The sequence below is a fragment of the Canis lupus genome, chromosome 11, assembly GCF_003254725.2.
Source record: "Canis lupus dingo isolate Sandy chromosome 11, ASM325472v2, whole genome shotgun sequence".
NCBI classification, from domain to species: Eukaryota; Metazoa; Chordata; class Mammalia; order Carnivora; family Canidae; genus Canis; species Canis lupus.
Window position 1 is genome coordinate 65547218 of NC_064253.1, and position 15827 is coordinate 65563044.

Below are 15827 nucleotides of genomic sequence, written 5' to 3' on the forward strand. Positions count from 1 at the left end.
GTTCATCACCTAGCTACAAATGTGCAAATATGTCACGAGTTTGTATCTCCAGGCTGATCTTTCTCATTAATTACAACTGACTGCTTGATATTTCTACTTACATATCTCAAAATCATGGCAAATTCAACATGTCTAAAACGCAATTCATGATTTACCCTTCAACCCACCACCAGCTTTATTTGACACCTAGAAGTCACCTTTGACATTTTCAGGAACGATCGAGTACCTCATTGAATAGCCATCAAAAGTTTATTACATGCATATTTTTATTCATCGGACGTTTACTGGGAAATTGGTCCTTCACAAAAAGTATACACTAAATAAATGCCTTCTCTGTGCCTGACCTTGTGCTAATCCCTAGGTATACAAAGTTAATGAAACTGATACTGCACACCAGTGCAACCGGTATTAAACAAGCAAACCCACAAATTATTATCAAGTTACAAATTATGATAACTGTTCCTAATAAAAGAAGCAGCAAGATATAACACAAAACTTTCATGAAACTAAAAGGAGTTGTGTGTTCCTAGAGCAAAGGATGTAAGTGGCGGATAATTAGATTAAGAATGTCCTTAAATGTCATCGTAAGGACTTCAACTTTTAAGGCAATAAAAGCCACTAAGGGATTTAAGCAGGGAAGTAACATGGTCAGATTGTTCCGCAGCGTATATCTGGTTATGTAATCATTCAGGAACTGGTTCTCTCTCAAATGTCATTTTACCTTCTCTGTCAAATATATTCCTCTTTTTAACAATATCTGAAAAGGATCCCTTACCTGAGACTCCAAAAGTTATGACTGCAATTAGCACTGGTTGAGATGGAATCTAATCCAAATGAAGGAATGCATCATTTATCAATAACTAACTTTAGTATTGCCTATAATATATAAAGCATATTTATATTCATTTTGCTTTTCTTTATTTTTTCACTTTGTTTTTCATAGCAACTTTACGTACCATACGGCTGTCACTACTGTAACTCCTAATATTTTGGGCAACAATTGCTACAGAGAGATCTGCCCGGGTCCCATCGTGAGTCCTCTTCTGACATCTGGGTCATTTCTAATCTGTTTTGGTCCCACTTGGGTCCGTATCACATTCTGAAATTCTTGTTTCCATGACCTTTTGCTCCGTCCCTTGTGTCAAAGTTGGTTACTAATTACAGAGGTTGCTAAGTTGTTGTGTCTTTCTCGTAATTCACTCTTCAAAGTAAAATTTTCAGCTATCTCTATAACTCTGGTTATTCCTGTTTATATTTGGTACCACAGATACTACAACTAATTGCGGGAGGCAGATAATCCGTTCTACTCCAACATAAATCCAGCTCTACCGTAACAAAACTCTACCATAGAACGCCACTTGACAATGACTCTGAAATGACCAGGAAATGAATGTGGTATCTAGTTGTGAAGGTTGAGGTATCTTGGCAGAAAAATAATTACTTCTGAGATGAAAGCTTCCTGGTCAGCTCTCCTCTGCTACCCCAAAGCCATTTACTCAAGTCTTTGTTTTCATTAAACATCTCTTGGCATCAATATCCTCCACTATCAAATATCTCTTGGGCATCAAATTTGTCCCCTTGCTGCATCACCAGAATTTTTTTAGAGGGAGGGAAGGGCAGAGGGAGAGGAAGAGAAAGAATCTGAAGCAGGCTCCACACCCAGCACAGCCCCTGACTCGGGGCTTGATCCTATGACTCTGAGATCATGACCTGAGCTGAAATCAAGAGTCAGATTCTTCACCGACTGAGCTGCCCAGGTGCCCCAGCATTGCCAGAGTTTTGCTGTGTGATTACTTCACATCTCTTGTTGTATGGGTTACACACTCCTGAACATGTAATGGAAGCCCTGGATCCAAGGGAATGGTCCACGGGTGAAATAATCCAGAACTCAACATCCAATACTAAAAATTTTTAGGTCTTTCATATGTCGAAATATGTCAAGTGAGTTACCCTTCCCCTACTCAAAAACCTCTCCTCCTCCCTATCCTAGAAGTAGAAGTAGACAAATGAGAAGGTACACAGGGAGGTACGAACGATGAAAGGAAAAACAAAATTGAAAGGCAAAAGGGGAGAAAGGAGAACTAATCCTACTTTTATTTTGGAATGGTAGATTTTTGCTGGAAACGTTTCCCCAAGTATGGTCATCTCAAAATCTCTACCAGAATTTCTCCAGATCTATTTTAAATGCAGACTATCAGGACCCTACCCCCAGAGCTACTAAATCAGAATATCAGAGAGTAGAGGCCGAGGGTCTACATTTTTAACAAGCAATATTTTTATATGAATAAAAGTCTTAAAACAATGAATATAAATCTCATCTTCTGTAGCCATTGGATAAACACCTCATTGCCCTCTGTTGTTCCTTCATTGTTGTCACAGGTGGTACTTACTTCTCAAAGGGATTAGTTTAAGGCTGGTAAATGTTGTTAGTTTATCAGATGACTGCTGGAAGCATGAAAGATATGATATAACGGGTTTCCTTGCCCTTGTAAAGTCAATCATCCAATAAGGAAAACAGAGACACGCAAAAAGACTTGGCATATGGGTGGTATACAGGCAAAGAAACAGATACAATTTATGCAAGTACCTATGTGCTTAGAAAAGCAAGGTTGGCAGGTGAGCAACTCAAATAGGTACTGGATGCTTCAGTCCAGAAAGCCAGGAGCTTGACTCAGGAGTTTTGAATGAGGAAGGATAATCAGGGAACCACTACAGTGAGGCAAGCCCCACAAAGACACAAGGGTGAGAGTTGCGGTTCCAGTTCTGCAACTGTGTGATGGGTCAGTGAGTCTTTTCATTTTTCTTGAATGTTCTCTATTATGCATAATCAAGGCCAATCTCTATTATGTGTTCCTTTGTTCCTTATGCTCCCACCTCATTCTAGAAACGACCAAAGGCAGGGAACATACACAAATTTCCTCTGGAGCCAACATTCACTGACTAAATTCATCCAAGTTTCCTTCAGGGCCAAGTGGGTGAGGATGCTACAGCCCAAAACTTCTCCAACCATGGAACACAAAAGACAGGAAATATCACCAAATGCAAACTGGAACCCACTATTGTCCATGGGCAATCACTTCGGTGTTCACATATCTCACAACTGTAAAATTACACGGCTAAGGGTGAAACCAGTGTGCGAAGGGTGGGGACACTGTGTAGACTTTGCGTGGTGAATTGGGTCAGGAGCACACCTCTGACAAAACTGCTGGCATCTGGTCAGAGATTTTCATGTGTTTGATACAATGGTGTCTGGCCCAGTACTTTTCTCACGGCACCTTTGACTTCTTTGTTCCTTAAGCTGTAAATTATGGGGTTCAACATTGGGGTCAGCACTCCATAAAGCAGCGAGATGATCTTATCTACTTCTTGTGAACTTGATGAAGAAGGCTTTAGGTACATAGACAGGGCGGCCCCAAAATACAAGATCACCACAGTCAGGTGGGCACCACAGGTGGAAAAAGCTTTGTTTCTTCCCTCCGCTGAGCTGATTCTCAGAATAGTGGAAAGGATGAAGACATAAGAGATGCAAATCAAGAGCATCGGAATAGGCAGGAGGAGCACGCTGACCACCAGCATGATCATGTCCATGAGCAGTGAACTCGTGCAAGCTAACTTCAGCACGGCCAGAATTTCACACGTGAAGTGATCGATGAGATTCCTACAGAGGGGCACCCGCAGGGCGAAACTGGTTTCCAGCAGGGCGGTCACACACCCCGTCACCCAGGAGACAGTGGCCATCTGCACACAGACCTGCCTGTTCATGATGATGGGGTATCTCAGTGGGTGGCAAATGGCCACATAACGGTCATATGCCATCACAGCCAGGAGCACGCACTCTGTGGAGCCCATGGCGAGGGACAAATACATCTGTACCATGCACCCAGAAAAGACAATGGTTTTCTGGGATGAGAGCAAGTTCACCAGCAAAGTGGGAATCGATGCAGATGTGTAACAGATATCCATGAAAGACAGATTTCCAAGGAAAAAGTACATGGGGGTTTGGAGGTGTGAATCTAGGACAGTGATCAAGATCAGAGTGCTGTTGCCCAAGAGAGTTATCAGATACATCACAAGGCTGAAGACGAAGAGAACAATCTCTAACTTCGGGTATCTAGAAAAACCCTCCAGGAAAAAAAAGCTCCAAACGGTGAGGTTTCCTCCTTTCATTTCCTTTTTTTTTTTTTTTTTTTTTTTGCACCTGTAGTTATTCTAATATTATTATTGTGTTCAATTCATCTGAGGACATAAAGAAATGGATCGAGCATCGTGTTCAGTTAGGAAAAGACTTTCAAACTTATTTTCACTATTATAAACACAATTTTGCTACAAGTGATCACAAGCCTTATCTATGGTTCTAAAGGGAGGGAGAACAGGTTTGATCTACATAAAAAGGTGATTATTCCACAATGAAATTTAGAAAAGAGTGAAATTGAAAACAAGAATAATAAACATATTTCATACCTGAATTTCAGTTCGTTCTCCTATGCTTGGCATAGAAGTTTTTCAGTACAGATTTGAAAGTACTGTGCAACAAAAAATATGAGTGAACACTGACTAAATGGGGCATAGATTAACAAGTAAACCAGATAAGTGAAGCAAAGAAAGCATGTCTGGGGCAGCCCCGGTGGCTCAGCGGTTTAGTGTCGCCTTCAGCCCATGGCCTGATCCCAGGGTCCCGGGATCGAATCCCACATCAGGCTCCCTGCATGGAGCCTGCTTCTCTCTCTGCCTGTGTCTCTGCCTCTCTCTCTCTTTCTCTCTCTCTCCCTCCCTCTCTCTCCCTCTCTCTCTCTTTCTCTCTCTCTCTCATGAATAAATAAATAATCTTTAAAAAAAAAAAAGACAGAAAACATGCTTGTACAATAAAAACCAGTAATGATCTTCAGTGTAAGAAGAGGAGGGATATTGAAAGAAGCAAATAAATGAATTTGTTCTGGGTCTAAATAAACTCCTTCCTTTCCAGCGAATAGCATGGAGGTCCATACACTTGTCTCAAAAAAATGATGACACTGTTAAAAGCATTGGAAGTACCCATTCTGATTATATTTAAGTACCAGTTTACAAGTCACCACAAAAGGAGCCACCTTATTTAAACACCGACACATCCACAGCACAGTCTCACTCCTCATTGAGACCCCTACCTTCGTGAGTACGTAAATCTTGCTAAATATTATTCCCAGGCGAAACTCTTCTCATATATTAAAACCCATGAAGATCTGGAAGATGCAGAAATTAAGCTCCCTTTTTAAGCTCTCTTAAAGTCTCTTGGAAAAGATTATAGATCATCTAGGTATAAACAAGACGCTGAATGTTTCGGGTTTTTTACATTCCAGTCCATTCTATCTGGGTTTTACATGACACTTCACATTAATAAAAAGAAAAGACCAAAAAGTACCTTGCCTCTGCACTGATACCACTCTTTATCACCCTTGATCGCTTCCCTTTCCCTACTAGTCCTTTCCTTCCTGTTTTCAGATATCCTGGCTCTGAACCATCCCGGCTGGCCGTGTTCCCTGTGCACACTGCCATCCTACCTTTGCTCTTTCTCTCATAGGCAAAGTCCTCCGTGACATGGTTCACCTTACGGTGTTTCGCTCCTCACTTTCTCATCGCCAGGGTTCCTTCGTGGTTTCTCCCTTTCTGCAGTGTTACCCTTCATCTCCCCATTCCCCGTATTTCAAAAGTGGGTAAGTGGGGTGATGGTGGAAACAATCTCGTCCTGGGGTCAATATCTTGTATCATGCCCCTAGAGCAGGAGCATAGGATTTTCTCCAATAGTTTCCATCATAGGATGTTATTCTCTGTGACTTCTGCTCCACCGTATCTCATTCCTAGCCTATTAGCAAGCCCTTCCGTTGTTTCCTGTCTTAGTCATCAGTCCCCAAGCAGCTTGCATGGGGACTAAGTCCAAACATTATCTGCTCCCGCCCAGTAGGCTGTTGGTTTTCTAGGGAATGCCTATCAGTTTGCCTTTCCTCTGCGGTACTGGAGCAGAGTTTGTACTTCTATGAGTTCCATTTCTCCTACATCACAGTAGGTAGTTCTCATTTGTTTCTTAGATAACAGGTCCTTTCATAGGGATTTCTCTGCCAGATTCTATATTTAACAAATTCTGTACAAAAAAATTGTATTATATTATCATAGAGATTATTTTAAAGAAACTAAGCATGTGTGTGTATGTGCATGTGTGTGTTACTCTTAAGACTAGCCAAAAAGACACATTTTTTTTTTTAAGAATGAAAAATCAGCCCAGTTGCCTGAGACATGATATTTTCCTACTGTTTAAAAAGGGTGCCTGCCTGGCTGGCTGAGTCAGTAGAGCATTAAGACCCTTGATTTCAGGGTTGTGAGCTTGAGCCCCACACTGGGTGTAGACATTATACTTTTAAAAAAAATTTTTTTAAACTTTATTAAAAAAAATAGTAACCAGGAAAAATTTGTCATCCCATCTGAATTCCCTGTTGCCAACTCCAAATAAAATATTGTTTTAGGATGAATTTCATAAAGTTAGCTACGTGCAAGAAAGAATGAATGTATCCATGTTAAAAATGCTAAACATGTTATGTAAAAATCAACATTGCAATTCATTTCTTTCAGAAGTATTTACTGTCACCTCCATAACTAAAAGTGCCAAAGGACAGCAACTGACATACTACATAAATTTAAATCATCTGTTGTGTGGGGGGAATACCTGTTGTCCCTGAGCAATTTAAATTTCAGCAGCTATAATATGCACAGGTTTGAAACTCCAGATCCTTGAGGGATGATGTCCCAATGATCCAATTATATCAAACTTTTAAAAATTGAGACAGAGTGAGCCATAGTTCTCCAAAATAATTTCAAGGAACTCATAAAAACAAAGTCTTCTATTCCTCCCAGTCCATCCTTGCTATATCAAGATTTTTTTTTCTTGAATGACTACAGTGTATATTGAACAGTATTTAACAGTCTCTGTATTTAACAGTCTACAAAAAAAATCCCTAGAATTCTAAGGTATACATTTTTTTCATTTGTGGGACTACTTCCTAGTTTTCAGGGCTTAAGGAATCAAAATTTACTCTTTAAGGCACTTGTGCTAAATCAGTGATCAGAAATTTTACTCAATGCACAAATATTGAAGAGGCCCTTAAAACAATGAACCCTCAGGAGCTAAAGACAGACCTAGCACCCAGATCTTGGTTCTAAATACAATTCTCACCAAAAAGAGACATAGTTCCCCTTTCCAAGGCTGGAGCAGGAAAAGGACAAGACAAGCTACAAGAGTAGCTTACTGCACTGGAATACCAGGAAGTATGCCAAGAATGACAGGAATATTTCAAAAGGCGGTAGGAACCCATCCAATGAGGCTCCCATTGGCCAAATCTGAGACAAATCATTTTGAACATCCAAATAAAAAAATGGTTAAAATAGATTATAATCCAGAGAATAAAATAAGAAAGCATGAGTTCTTCTGAAAGTAAGGAAAGTTCTTCCTTACAGGAGGATGCCAAAAAATAAATATGAAAGAATGATGTCATTAGAAAATCATTACGGGTTGTTGTAGTAATAGATTAGAACGGGTAAAATGTTATAGGAGGTAAATGGAGGTTTACCTTCATAGTTGTCCTTCATAGTTGTCCAAGGTCAAAGTTGGATGAGAAACAGGGTATTTTACAGGGTGTCGGAGTATCACTGCACAAACTACGAATTAATTTCAAAAATAAGACACTAACAGCTTTACAGCGAGGAGCTCTGGAGGACAAGCACCTTCACATCACCAACCACGGGACAAACTGACTCCATGTACCTTCTAACACGATGGGCATAGTATCACGTCTACCGTATTCCCACCAAAAATACACGACCCGGGGCAGCCCGGGTGGCTCAGGGGTTTAGCGCCGCCTTCAGCCCAGGGCCTGATCCTGGAGGCCGGGATCGAGTCCCACGTCGGGCTCCCTGCATGGAGCCTGCTTCTCCCTCTGCCTGTGTCTCTCTGTGTCTCTCATGAATAAATAAATAAAATCAAAAAAAAAAATACACGACCCGAATCTAAGTACGAGGGAAAACCAGACAAAATTAAATTAAGGGACATTTGAGAATGAGCAGCCTATACTCATCAACACTGTCAAGGTCAGGAAACAAAGGAGAAGCCTAAGAAATGTTCCAGGAGATTAGAGAAAGATGACAACCCAATGCAATGCATGACCCAGCCAGCACTCAGTATCAGAGCTGGGGGGGGGGGGGGGGGGGGGGGGGTCTAAAGGGTATTAACAGGGCAAGGGGCGAACCTTGAATATGGGCTGTAGAGTAGATCGCAGCTTGTATCAGAGTGCAATTGCCTGATCTTCCTAACCACAGCGGGTGGCAAGGCAGGAGAACATCCTTGTTCTAGAACACTTCCGATGCTGGGGTTCCGGGGGCAAAACGTCTCCGACTTACCGTCAGAGCCCACAGGAAACACGCGCGTCACAAGTGGGCTCCCGAGGAGCTGGCCCTGCACGTGGGGCCTGGGCTCCCGGAGCAAAGTGGGGGGCGGCGGTGGGCGGTGGGGTCACAGGCCCCGGGCGGTCCCCGCGGCCCAGGGGGCGGCGACGCGGTGGCCCCCGGAGGGCAGGCGGGCGGGCGGCAGGGGTGCAAAGCCGGGGCGTGGGGCCTGTCCTGCGGCCTCTGGGACCCCCACGGCCCCCGCCCGGCCCCGCCCCCACCGCCTGCGGTGCATGCCTGGCCCCGCCCCAGGCCCCGCCCCAGGCCCCGCCCCAGGCCCTGCCCCACCAGGCTCCGCCCGTGGCCCCGCCCCACCGCCTGCAGTTCATGGCCGGCTCCACCCCCACCCCGCCCAGGCCCCGCCCCCACCCCAGGCCTGCCCCCCACGGCCCCTCCCAGGCCCCGCCCCCATCGCCCACGGTCCATCCCGCCCTCGCCCCGCCCAGGCTCCGCCCCTCCAGGCTCCGCCCCGCCCAGGCCCCGCCCCCACCCCCGGCCCGCAGCCCCGGCCCCGCCCAGGCCCCGCCCCCTCCGCCGGGCGCCCTGGGCTAGCACGTGCGGGGCGCGAGGACCCAGGCGCGCGGCGGGGGGGGGCCGCGCCCCTCCCCGACCACCGAGGCCCAGCGCCCCGCCGACCTGCCAACCTGCCGCGCCCTCCGCGGAGTGCAGGGGAGCCTCGGTGGGGAGACTGTGCGGGGAAACGAGGGCCTCGCGGCCCCCCTGCCAAGGCAGGGACACCGGCCCCTGCTCCGGTTCTTCCTCGCGCTCTCCCCGCAGGTGCGGAGCTCGCCCCGCGTCCGCCCCGCCGCCAGGTCGGGTGAGCGCGGCCCCGGAGGCCGTGGTCCCGAGCTCCCCGCTGGTGACCCGCCCAGCGCCCCTCTCCTCGCCGACCGGGGCCTTCGGGTGCGTCTGCTCCTGCAGCCCCCGTGTCCCTGCCGGCTGCAGGCGCCACCGTAGCGCCCGCGTCCCGCCGACCTGGGGGTCCCTTGGCCCGCGGCTCTGGGCACACCGTCCCGTGCCGCACGTGGCTGGTGTTTCGTGTCGTATCTCATGTGACCCCTGGGGGTCCCCGCGGCCCGGTCCCCGTCCCCGCCGGGGCTCGTCACCCTGGGCTGCATCCCTGCTGCCCCCTGCGCCTCCCACCACTGGCCTGGACCGGCCTGGCCTTCCCTGGGCGCAATGACCCCGAGCCTGTTGGGGGGGGGGTGTTACTGCAGTCGTGGGTGAAGAGCAGGTACATTCATTACCACATTCCTTCGGCGAGGTACACAGTTCCCCATCCATCCTGTGTCCCTGTGACGGTCCCCACGCTGCAGATCGCCAAGGGTGAATGGACACTCCAGATAAAGAATGAGCAGGGGAACTGGGTCATACCACATGAATAAGCAGATGTTTTCCTTCTTAGGAAAAGAAGTAAGAAATAGATGGAATAATGTGAGAATTAAAAATAGAGGGCACCTGGGTGGCTCAGTGGTTGAGCATCTGCCTTTGGCTCAGGTCGTGATCCCTGGGTCCCAGGATCGAGTCCCACGTCGGGCTCCCCGCATCTCTCTCTGCCTGTGTCTCTGCCTCTCTCTCTCTCTGTGTCTCTCATGAATAGATAAATAAAATATTTTGTAAAAAAGAATTAAAAATAGAAATAATTGGTTTGAAGAATGACATTTTGGGGATAATGGACTTGAGTGCCTATTCATGATAAGCTTGAAATGGTTAAACCTGCTACATACACCCCATTGGCTTGTCTGACTGTAGAACACAGGAAACACGGAGTTAATGACTTCACAGTGTTAATAAGATTGATCTCGAAATTCTACTTTCCTAAACATCAGCGCTCGCAGTAAATCTATCACCAGGCAACAGCGCAACAATAATTTCTCTAAAAGACTGACAATGGGATATTAAGTAGAAATAACAGGCATTGATATTGGAGAAAAGGAGATAAAATTATCACTTGCAAACTGTATGGTTGTATGTCTAAAAAGAAGAGATCCAATTAAAACTGTTCCCTAGCAATAGTTTATTAAACTAATAACAGAGAAATAAATAAAAATCAGTAATTTGCTTGTGGCCAAGTTGGAAAACTTAGAGACCAGAAAAAATTGCTATTTCAATTATATTAAAATTGTGAGGAATCCTAGAATGACTCTAACAGGAACAGTGCAGAAGTTACATGAAGGGAAAAATAACATTTTTAATAACAGTAGTGACATAAGCAGTAAACTAAATGAATCCTGATGCAAAATCTAGAGTCCACCTGTGTTATTTTGATCAATAAATAAAAATAATTCTTTTCTGAGGGGCGCCTGGATGGCTCAGTTGGCTAAGCGTCTGACCCTTGATTCTGACTCAGGTCATGATCTCAGGATCATGAGATCAAGCCCTGTGTTGGGCTCAGCACTGGGTATGGAGCCTGCTTAAGATTCTTTCTCCTTCTCCCTGCACCCCTCCCCACTCCTCCCTCAAAAAAATAAATAATTCTTTTCTAGTAAAAACACAAAATTACTATATTAAAATCATACCTTCAAAATTGAAGAAGTTTCTATAAAAGATGGTACAGGTGAAAGAGACTTACAGAACCATTTCTCACAAACCAAACAAAAGAACTTAAAGGAAAAACTGCTATTTAATAGTAAAACTGACTCTAGCTAATTCAACTTTCCGAAGAGTAGCATCATTATCTCATCTCCTGATAGTGTGGTTCTTTTATTTAGAAAAATACCTCTGGGGACTGTTTGATTGTGAAAGCAGAAAGCAGGACCCGGGCTCATGCAAATGGAAAAGACTATGATAAAGGTAATTAAATTATTCTATTTAAAAACGAAGTTATAGGATTGTAAAATTCAATCCTGGCTTCTTCAGAAGGGATTTGAAACACTGGACGAGAGGAGACTGGAGAGAGTCTTAGGAAGAGAGCCTAGAAACCTTGGAGACTTACAGGAATCGAGAGAAACTAGCCAATGAGAAATGTCTAGTTGCAGGGAAGGCTAAGGATATATTTAAATACTGATATGTCGTATTGAATTTTAGATTGTTGGCTGGTCTTAGCTATTTTCTACTTCCTCTATTACTCCCAAAATTTCCACTAAAGTCATATAAACACAACAGTCTTGGGTGACAGAGCTTTGGGTAATGGAAAAATAAGAGTAGCTACCAGAATGGAGAACTTAGGCGTGTAATCACTAGCCAACCACGAAGCTAACTGAGCAGAGCCTTCAGTGGTCACATACAATAAAGAACTGAGACCTTACAGAATTAGTTCAGGAAATCACTAAAAAAGAAAACAGCAATAACAACAACTCTTGAATGAGGGGAATCGATTTCCTGAGTTACCACATAACATTATTTAAATGTCCAATTCTCAACAAAAAAATAAGACAAGGAAACAGGAAAAAGTATGCCTGTGTTTAGTAATGATGGAAGGGTTGATCTATCAAGAAGATATAACAATTGTAAAAAAAAAAAAAAAAAAAAAAAAAAAAAAAAAAAAATATATATATATATATATATATATATATATATATATATATATATTTAAAAAACAAAGCCCTCCGGGCACCTGGGTACCTCAATCGTTTGAGCATCCAACTCTTGATTTTTGGCTCGGATCTCAATCTCAGGGTTGCAGGATTGCGGCTTATATCAGGTTCTCTACCCGAAGTCTGCTTGTCCCTCTCTCTCTGCTCCTCCCCCTTCTCATGCTCTCTTGCTCTGTCACATAAATAAATAAAATCTTAAAAAAAAAAAAAAAAAAAAAAACAGAGCTTCGAAAGACTTGAAACAAACTGACAGAATTAGAGGGAGAAGTAGACAATTCAACAGTAATAGTTGAAGACTTTTAACATACTCAGCTCTCATAACTAGACACCTCTCAAGGATAGAGAAGACTGGAACACTAAACCAAGTAGACTGAACACGTTTCCAGAACACCCCACCCAACATCAGGCACATGTATAATAAAGTAACCAAAACTTAGTGCCTTTGAACAATAGCCATTTTCTTTTATCTCATGGATGTCTGGGTCAGGAATTCAGACTACTTAAGGGTAATGTTTGTGACAGGCTATGTCCTCCCGTAACCATGTTTCCCTCTCTGCTGTTTCAGTTACCCACAGGCAACTGAGGTCCAGAAGCAGAAGATCCTCCTCCTAATGTAGCATCAGAAAGTCAATAGTAGCTTAACACTAAATAGATTTAATTAAACATTAGTAACATTTCATTAATTTATTAATAATTATGTCATTATTAATATTCTTAGAATGGTAGTCATTAAATTATTAACAGATACTGGGTGCCTGGGTGGCTCAGTCAGTTAAGAGTCCAACTCTTGATTTTGGCTCATGATCTCAGGGTTGTGAGATCAAGCCCCTTGCCAGGCTCCATGGAGCCTGCTTAAGATTCTCTCCTTTCTTCTGTCCCTCCCTCTCCCTCTCTAAAATTTAAAAAAAATAATAATTATAAACAATAAAAGATAGTAATCTTTGGATAGTTGCATATAGGTGATCTTTCTTTTTTTTAAGATTTTATTTATTCATGAGAGACATAGAGAGAGAGAGGCAGAGACACAGGCAGAGGGAGAAGTAGGCTTCTCATGGGGAGTTCAATATGGGACTCGATCCCAGGACCCCAGGATCATTCCCTGAGCCAAAGGCAGATGCTCAACCACTGAACCACCCAGGTACCCTGTGATCTTTCTTTTTCATCTTTAAAAAGTTTTGTTATGTGTGCAAAAAGCATTACCTTTGTAATCCAAAATAAACCTGTAAAATATTGTCCTTAGATTTATCTAAAGTGTAATTTATTTTTTATTTTTTAGAGCAGTGTTAGCTTCAGAGCAAAGTTGAGCAGAAAGTACAGAGATTTGCCATATCTTATCTGCCCCCAAACATGAACAAACTCCCCCACTATCAACGTTTGTCATATATTTGTTACATTCAGTGAACCTAAACAGATGCATCATTATCACCCAAAGTCCATAGTTTAACAGTAGGATTTACTATGGCATCACACACCATCGTTGTAGTATTATAAAGAATAGTTTCACTGCCTAAAACTTCTCTGCCTTATTCATCCTCCCTCTTCACTCCTCCCTGGTCACCACTGATCTTTTTGCTATCTGCATAGTTTTGCCTTTTCCAGAACATTATATAGTTGGAATCATAGAGTATTTTAGCCTTTCAGATCTCTTTGACTCAGTAATATGCATTTAAGTTCCTCCATGTCTCTTTTAGGCTTGATAGCTCATTTATTTTTAGTGCTGGATACTATTCCATTGGATATTCCAGTTAACATATCCATTACCTACTGAAGGATATCTTGGTTGCTTTCAAGTCTTGGAAATTATGGATAAAGCTGCTATAAACATCCAGGTTTTTATGTGGACACAAGTTTACAATTCACATGGGTAAATACCAAGGAGTATGACTGCTGGATCATATGGTAGGAGTATAATTATTTTTAATGTAATTTATAAACTTCCCAGAAGACTGACCCTCTTACATAACAACTATAATCTCTAGACAGACTACAGAAACTAATTCTCTTAGGACTCCACAGAGTCAACAAAGGTAGATTTTGGAAAAGAGCTAAAATATGAAAGGAATCAACACATGGTGAGCTTCCTGGATTTGGGGGCTTTGTCTGAAGCGAAACAGCCAAAATGGGGCCAAGAGTTGCTGACATTCTCATTGAAAACCACTTCTTTCTGGCCTGAGGGAGGCAGAGCCCAAGAAGGGAAGTGAAGGGAAAACTCAGGAAAGAATAAAGAGAGGGGAGTTCCACATTTTATGTGTCAACTCTGCCCCAGTCTCTGGCTGACCTCTAAAACCACACATGTTGCAGAGGAGATTGAAAACAGCTATGAGGGGAAAAAAAAAAAAAGAACTGACATCTGAACTGCCACCCACCAAAGGTAAGATAGTTTGCAGTTTGAGTCTAAGCCTGTTAATTTCCTGCTAAAAGAAAAGCAACTCATTGGAGGAATATGTTTAATAGAGTCCAGATTCTTTATAACATGACATTCACAACGTCCAGGATATAACCTCAGAACACTGGACATATGGAGAATCAGGAAAAGGTGGGGCAGTGAGGGGAGGGGAATGGCTACCAATAGAGACCAAATCCAAGATGACCCAGATATGTCACTATCAGACAAGAACCTAAACCTGTTATTAATATTATAAGTATGATTTGTGAACTTTAAGTTTGTAATGAATGAAAAGATTGGAAATATTAGGAAAAGAATATAAAAAAGAATCCAGGGTGCCTGCGTGGCTCAGGTCATGATCCCAGGGTCCTGGGATTGAGCCTTGCATCCGGGCTCCCTGCTCAGCAGAGAGCCTGCTTCTCCCTCTCTCCCCCTCACACTCCCTCTCTCATGTCTCTCTCTGTCTCAAATAAATAAATAAAATCTTTAAAAAAATAAAAAAGAACCAAGTGGAAATTTTAAAACTGAAAACAATTGCTGAAATAAAAATTCACACGATGATATTTAATACCAGAATGGACATAGCAAACAAAATGTCAGTGAATTTAAAGACGAATATTTTTTTAAATGCCTCAGAGATCTTTAGAGCAGTATCAAATGTTTTCTCTAAAGATTTATTTTATTTTATTTTTTTAGAGAAAGAGCACAAGCAGGGGGAGGAGCAGAAGGAGAAGAGAATCCTCAAGTGGACTCTCCACTGAGCGCAGAGCCTGATGCAGGGCTTGATCCCAGGACCCTGAGATTATGACCTGAGTCAAAAATCAAGAGATAGCCGCTCAACTGAGCCACCCAGATGCCCCTAGAACAGTATCAAATGACTTAACATAGCTTTAGTTGGAGTCCCAAGAAGAGAAGAGGGAACAAATGGCACAGAAAAGAAACAAACAAAACTTTTGAGTAAATAATGGCCCCAAATATCCCAAATTTGGTGAAGCAAAAAAATTTAGAAATTTAAAAACCTAAGCAAACCTCAAATAGAATAAATACAAAGAAAAGTACACCTTGGCATATCATAGTTAAAGTGCTGAAATCCAAAAATAAAATCATGGAAGAAGCCAGGAAAAAAGGATACATCCAGGGAAACATCAATTTGAATGACCGTTATCACACTGGAAATCATGGAGGCTAAAAACAGTGAAAATCTCATTTGACAAAGTACAGCATCCTTTCTTGATTAAAACTCTACACAGTGTAGAGGTAGAGGGAACATAAGTCATAAAACCCATCTACAAAAAGTAGATGAATAGTGAATATCATTCCCAATGGGGAAAAACTGAGAGCTTTTCCCCTAAGGCCAGGAAAATAGCAGAAATATTCACTACTATTACCACTGATGTTCAACATAGTACTAGAAGTCCTAGCCTCAGCAATCAGACAACAAA

General features: G+C 42.9%; 1 protein-coding gene across 1 annotated transcript; it reads right to left on the bottom strand.

Moving 5' to 3' along the window:
* Window positions 1–2368: 2368 nt before the first annotated feature.
* LOC112650421 (olfactory receptor 2K2) lies at window positions 2369–4297 on the bottom strand. The gene has a single exon (XM_025433137.3). It carries the CDS (start codon window positions 4165–4167, stop codon window positions 3217–3219), a length of 951 nt encoding a protein of 316 aa, XP_025288922.1. The 5' UTR covers window positions 4168–4297; the 3' UTR covers window positions 2369–3216.
* Window positions 4298–15827: the final 11530 nt, after the last annotated feature.

Coding starts and splice junctions, on each gene's coding strand:
- LOC112650421 (XM_025433137.3), bottom strand. CDS start 4,167: ATGAAAGGAGGAAACCTCACCGTTTGGAGCTTTTTTTTCCTGGAGGGT.